The 6,954-nt window shown below is 35.9% G+C and overlaps 1 protein-coding gene across 1 annotated transcript in view; it reads right to left on the bottom strand.

Annotated features, from left to right (window-relative positions):
- Positions 1-6,954, bottom strand: part of FGFR1OP (FGFR1 oncogene partner) — a 16,123-nt gene continuing 9,169 nt past the window's right edge. Inside the window, exons 7-12 of the mRNA XM_010287687.1 lie at positions 5,315-5,532; positions 3,149-3,258; positions 2,472-2,540; positions 1,689-1,728; positions 937-1,030; positions 1-490 (exon numbers count right to left, since the gene is read on the bottom strand). Of these exons, the coding sequence (XP_010285989.1) occupies positions 416-490; positions 937-1,030; positions 1,689-1,728; positions 2,472-2,540; positions 3,149-3,258; positions 5,315-5,532 (606 nt within the window). The 3' untranslated portion in view covers positions 1-415. The remainder of the gene's footprint in view (positions 491-936; positions 1,031-1,688; positions 1,729-2,471; positions 2,541-3,148; positions 3,259-5,314; positions 5,533-6,954) is intronic.

The following is a 6,954-nucleotide window of genomic DNA, read 5'->3' as shown; positions in this document are numbered from 1 at the left end:
CACTATCTCTGAAGGTTCTTGCTTTGGTTATCTTTAAAAAAAAATTCAGACTGTTACAATAACAGTACAAGTTCACTATAAAGCCACATGACTCTCTGTAGATGTTCTCTTATCGATTTTTTTTTATTATGCCCACTGCCAGCAATGGACATTCTGCTTGGAAAATCCACCTCTTGCTGTAAAAGGTTTGGCTGAACCAAATGAAGAACATAATTCTGATGTCAGACTCAAATGGGATCGCTCCATTTCATTTAGTTCTTGTTAAGAATATTTAAAAGCCTTCTCCACCTACAGTCTTTTTGAAACACAAGGCACAAATAGGGAGTGGACATTCCAGCAAAAAGTGATTGTCTGAAATTAACAGTCCACAGCAGTCTTCTAGTCCAGCACAATGAAACATTTTTGCTGTTCAATTCTATGCCACGTCTTCTAGATAATCTGCAACATCACTTAACTGAGAAATGGTAAGGTCTTGCGTGATGCCTTCAAGCTAGAAAATAAATGAAATTACAAACTCAGAAATCATAGAAACAGTAAGGATTATTTCTTGTAGTCCTTCATATAGCATCCCATCCTTTTCGCCTCAAGGTTTTTCAGTGAGATTTCACACTCCTTTAGGAGGTGCTCAGACAGATCGAGATACAGAGATAAGACATCGTTATGCTGGATACTAAACCAGTCTCAAATACATTTTACATGCCCAGAAACCAACAGTGAATTGTGCTACCCAACAACTGTTGTGGGGTTTTTGTTTTCTTTTTTAATTAGTATAGTATCTAACTTGGTAGGAATACTAGGTGTATAAGTACAACACATAAATAATACAATCTTAACATGTATCCTAAGAAACTATGATAATGGCAAATTCCTTCACAGAAGGTTAAAAAAAGTCAATATCAGAAGAAAGTAAGAAGAACAACTTTAAGAGACTCATACTTTATCGCTGGTGTTCGACTCCTCTGTTTCCACAGAAATTTCATCTATTTCTTCACCAATACTGATATCACTTTTTTCCGAGCGATGACTAGTACTAAAGAGAAAGAAAACCATAACCATAAAAAGCAGACTTTCTTTTTGAACATCCAGATACTACGTTCACTTTTACTTTATACCTGACATTTGATTAGAATTTCACTTCCTAGAAAGTTAAATATGAAGTTACTTAAAAAAACCCATAACAACTAAAGGCTTTCTACCTAAATGAAGCCATGATAAATACTTAGGCCTCAATCCTGCAGTTTACAACACCGATACCTTCACATCATAAGGATGAGGCTGTTAAATATTTATTACCAACTACTCATGATGCTTTATTTTTTAATTGAGTATTTCAGCATACACATATTCATTGTCTAATAGCATTGATTAGAGTATTAAAACATTAAGTGCATGGTTCAGGGAAAAAAGAAAACCACCTTCCACAAAAAAACCAACAGCTTCTCATCATCTTAAAGTTAGCACCAGGTTTTTAAGGAACTCATTACCCCCTACCCAAAAAAGATCTGTTTTGTTTTGTTAATTTGTAACTATATGTATTAAAATAGCAAACTGAAGTTTAGAGTTCAGAGATACTGACAGACTCCAGCAACAGTGATTAGCTGACATACTACAAAATAATTCAAATATGCTAGTGGATATGCTTATAATGCATGAAATACTACGCTACTGTAGTATCATTCTTCTCTTACCTGTTGAAGTCATCAGCATACTCATCGTCATCTCCATTACCTAAATAATATTAAAAGGTATTAATCAAACAAGTTTTCTCTTCAGGAAATGCAAAAAAAGAATCTATTCCTACACCAAAATACACAGTTTGATGCCCAGCAAAAGTGGGAGCATACTAAATTACTTGTGCAGATTAGGAAGAGAAGACAAGTTTACGTTTGTCATTAGTTAATCTCATTTACACAAACTGTTTTGGAATTGAACACACATTTTCAGGATGTTGACTACGTTGCTGAAGACAAAATTTAAACACTTGCCAGCTCTCTTTTGAGAGCGAGCTGATAGGTCTTATATCACATCACCTTCATATTGCTCCTAAAGTTTACAAGGCAACTTTCAAAGGTGTGGAGGGCAAGTAAACATGCCACTGAAAAACAGTAAGACTCGGTATGGCTAAGTCTGGCTGTTTATTTCCACAAATATAAACCCTCTTTTTTTCTTAGAAACCTAGAAAAAAAGATAGCACTTTATATTAGCAAATGTATGCACAGAACAAATCAAATTTTTGCTGCATGTGTAAAATACTAACCCACATACAAGACCAGTTTTAGCTTTTCTGTATTCCTTTAGATCAGATCTTGCTCTTAACTCCAGTAAGTTTCACAATGGTGTTACAGTGGCAGAATAAAAGGTGAAGATTTTAGTTCAAAATGCGTATTTCAGTTTCTCAGATTCCTCTAAGAAGCTGGTCTGGAACTTACAGTTAAAATCTCAGAGCTTCTTCATGTTTAGCAGTTACTTGCCTAATTCTAGTGATCCCAGTTTTGCATTCACCAACCGCAGGTCTTTCAAAACAGAGTTTCTATTCAAATCTGTAAGAAAACAAAAACATTCGTCAATTTGACTTGTGACTCTTTAGTTAGATCCCACTTAAACATACCCTTCAACCATTTACAACGTGTTCTTTTATAACAACTTATATCATTTTATAGTATAGCATGGTAGTATTATATCCAGTTTTCAGGTCTGAACTCTGCTAACATTTAATAACACGAGTAGCAAACAGAGACAGTCTCACAGTATTCAGGATCAGGTTTTACAACATGAAAGCAAATATCCCCAAAGAACTTGTGCAAATAATGTAAGATAACACCACAAAGGAGTAAGTTAGTTTCAGTTAAAAACTGAGCAGTAGAATTTTATACTCCTGAAAACTGCTTTATATACACAGGAAAAAAAAAACCCAAAAGAGCGTAGATAAGTATTTCATGCTCCAAAACATAAGATGCCCCAATGATAGCATAATGTATCAAAACCAGTATGTGATCCCTCAGTGAGAAAAGCATTACTATAAAGCACATTACAACCAGAAGGGGGCCACATATTTAATCACATTTGCATCTGAGTGTGTAGATAATTCATTACATTACAGGAAATATCTCCTACATTCATGAAAACACAAAGACATGTGAAAACTTACTATCAGACTCCTTTAGCGAAGGTGCACCAGTCAGGGAGCTTAACCCACTTTTTAGAGGCGGTGCATCAGAAAGAGATGCTAGGCCTCCTGCTCTATTAGCTTCAGTTTTCCTAAAACAAACCAAATAAATAAGTACTCCATAGAACTGCAAAATGTGCGTAGTGATTTTCTTTGGTAGATAATAGAAAACTGTCATTAAACTAGAACAGCAATATTTACAGCAAGGGGAAAGGACTATTCGTTCTGCAGTCTAAAAACAGTAGGCAGTTTACTGGCACAAGTGTCAAGCAAGACATTCAGTTAGAAAGTCACTTTCTCACCTACGCAAAGACTTCTGCCTGCCTTCTTTCACAGACAGAGCTCCTGCACCTTCATCAGCATCACTATTTTTATCAAGGGGCCTTTCATTATCCCCACATGTAAATGCAGCCAAAAGAAGAAAGATTCAGATATAAATCAGTATTTAAATTAGTTTTAGAACTAGAAGAGATTATGTCTGACAAAACTATTAGTCCTAAGAGCAGTTGGTTCACAGAATGAAAACCTCTCAGAGCAAGATAGAGCTCATCATCACATGTTGAAGTTCACTTGGCTACAACCTATTCCATTCATACATTTAAATTGTTGAGTTCAAATGCTACTTGCAAGTGAAGTATGAAGAAACACTATTAAAGAGAGATCAAGATTTTGACATTTAGTATTACTGGAACTGTTTGTTACTATGAGTCCATTCCTATTAGTAATAGACAACATTTGACTCTTGCATTATATCTATGTCACCAAAATATCATATATATCATCATGTATTAAAACACTGCAAAATTTTGAAACAGGGGGTCAGAGACCTACGGGCAATGAGAACTTGGATCATCTCTTACTCTACTATAGTTCTTAGTAACTGCTTGCTCCCTTCCTTCCTCTCTAATCCACCCTTCTTACAGGAATGGGAAAAGCTCCCATAAGGAATTTACCTTTTTGCAAAGAAAGCGATGCTGGCGCCTCTCCTACTTACTCATTCCTTGGGACTCAGGCACACCAGCACAATGTGCTCACAAAGGGATTTCAAAATTCAATTTAATTCAAAGAATACGTTCTTTTTTCTCCTCTAGAGGAGCTGCCAGGAGGGTAGAGGTGAAAGACCCAGAGACAGCCCAGTTACAATTAGTTGCTAGCTCATTTATTATTAACATATTCAGCAAACCTTATTATGGAACATTACTATAATATCTACATCACAATAACATTATGAGCTACAAATTACTACCTAGTGGACTGTGACTGTACTACAGACACACATAATCCGGAAATAATTCTTTCTGTAGGGAGTTTCTTTACTGTGAAAAAAAATCCTTATTTTACTGAATAATTAAGAGTCTTTTTCTTGGATGGTCTTTTTAAAGAAATAGTTTACCCAACTTCAAAGTGAATTTCCCTTCTTGTCATATGAAAATACTCAAACAGTAAGAAATGAGTAAATATTATTATTGAGAAGTTTTCCCAGACTTTTCTTGTTTTTCCAAGATATCATTTAAACCCGTTTTATGGCAACACAACCACCTGCTACAATGGTTAGACTTTTTAAAGGCTAGTTAAAGGAGCTCGGGGCAGATGCAGAAATAACAACACTTCACTGAAAACATAGAACTGCACACAAGAGGTGCTGCAATGTGAAGAGGAAACCCTCAGCTGTGAGAAAACTTTGCTTATTCTCACAGTTTATAAAGCCCGTTTGCACATTCACCAGATTTTCTGTACTCCTTACAAAGCCATACAGATATCTAAAACACTATCCCTGTCATTGTCCACTTCCTTTAGCGCTGATCACCACTGCAGCTCTTCTGCAAGAAGAAACACTGATGTCTGTGCCTCATACATGTTCATTTCACCAAAGTAGTAGGCTGGGGACATTATATAGTTTAACTGATGCACCTTAAAGTGCTACAGGTTTTACTACTCATGGTACATCCAAGAGATCCCAGATGACACTGTGCATTTCAAAGAATGGAATCATAGAAATGCACATTTCAGAAACAAAATGCTACAGAACAGAACTAAACACTCGCATTTACAAGTGCGAATAATCAAACATCACCTAGCTCTCAAAGGTCTGCAAGCATACTAAGGACAAAATAAACTTGTATTAAGTAGAACATCCATGTTACTTACCAGCCATAAGTTCTTTCTGGTTTGGGTATAGGATCATCAAAAAAAGAATCTCCCTCTACATCATCTTCATCTACACCTGGATCACCTTTTTCTTTGGTATTTAAGTCTTTGTTTTCTAGTTGGGAATCTAGTTTTGTTTCATTAGGCAGAAAATGAATGCTTCTTTTGCTTGCTTCCCCTGATGAGATGTTTGTATCACTCTGAGTGGTTTCATCAGCCTTGAAAGATAAAGAAATTATAGGGATAGGTTAACTATGGTTATGGGTTCAAAAAGCAACATGCCTACCTTGGGTTTCAGACTAATGTTTATTAATAAAGTCAGAGTCCGGTTTCACATTTGCATTTAAACAAAGGTAATTCTTTGCTGTGGTCTTGGCCTCTCCTAGCACACTCCCTTTTATTTTACATGTATTGGGTGCTAAGTCACAGTCAGAGCTATTTCAGCTCACAGGTTTGCTGAAAATCCACCAGAGTCTCCAGTTTCAATTGGGAAGTCTAGACTGTTCAGGTAACTTCCATCTTGCTCCAGCCAGGACTGGCTAAAATTTTCTCCTTCTGCATTATTTTTCACTCCAAGTATGTTGCACAGTCAGAATATTCGCCCATCCTGCCTTTCCCAAGGAGAGAGAGAACCAGGAAAAAATGTACCTAAGAACTCTAGTCCCATTAAGATATTCACTACTTATACTTAGAGGAGTAGGTAGTCCAACCAACAGCTGTTGCAGTTTCTGTGAGGAAACATCCATACAGAAACCAATTTTCTCCTGTTTCTGAGATAAATATATTTTCATAGAGGATTCAGCAATATATTATGAAAAGCATTTCCAGAATATGTTGATCTGTCTTCCACTGCAATGGAATTATGATTTGTTTGCCATAGAAGATGGGTATAAAGAACATAAAAAAACAATCATAAATTCCAGCTCATTGGAAATTATCTTCTATTTGCAACCCTGTCACAACCGAAAGAGCATGTAAATGAAAGTGTTCTTATCACCACCTCGGCTGCTGCTGCATGCCATAAGTATTCAACTATTAACTGTGGTGTTCTAACAATTCACAAAGCTTTCCTTAAAATAAGGAAACATGGTTCAATGTTTCTTTTGAAATTATCTTTTACCACCACTTTAATACTTCTTGCTCAGAATTAAATACTCCTATCTGGTAGTTTCTCTAAAACTTAGACCTTGGAATAAATCTTAGAATCACTTTCTTGTGTCCATATACTTACTGGGGATTAAGGAATGTAAGGAAAAAAAAAATGCCACTATTGACTGGACCAATCCCAATCACTATCATTAAGCTGAAGTCAGTCAATAGAAGAAGCTTTTGCATCTATGGACTAGTACATCTAAATAGTTGATAGCAGCCTATCAACTGAATAAAAGAAATTTATTTCTTTAACAAAAAAAAAAAAATTTTTTAACAAAAAGAATCCTGACAACCTCAGCACAGAGAAGAATACAACACACTGCAATACAGTATCACTTCTGGAAACCAGCACTGATCTTTGAAAAATCATTCAGACATGGTTTATATTTATTTTCTACCCAGTTTGGGCAGCACTATTTGAGCTGGGTACAGGAGTTCCCGTTTTGTACGGGCCCAAACAATTGTGATAAAAGAAATAAGACTGTCAT

This window comes from Phaethon lepturus, unplaced genomic scaffold (assembly GCF_000687285.1).
Source record: "Phaethon lepturus isolate BGI_N335 unplaced genomic scaffold, ASM68728v1 scaffold13935, whole genome shotgun sequence".
Taxonomy (NCBI): Eukaryota; Metazoa; Chordata; class Aves; order Phaethontiformes; family Phaethontidae; genus Phaethon; species Phaethon lepturus.
This window is presented reverse-complemented; position numbering and strand designations above follow the sequence as displayed.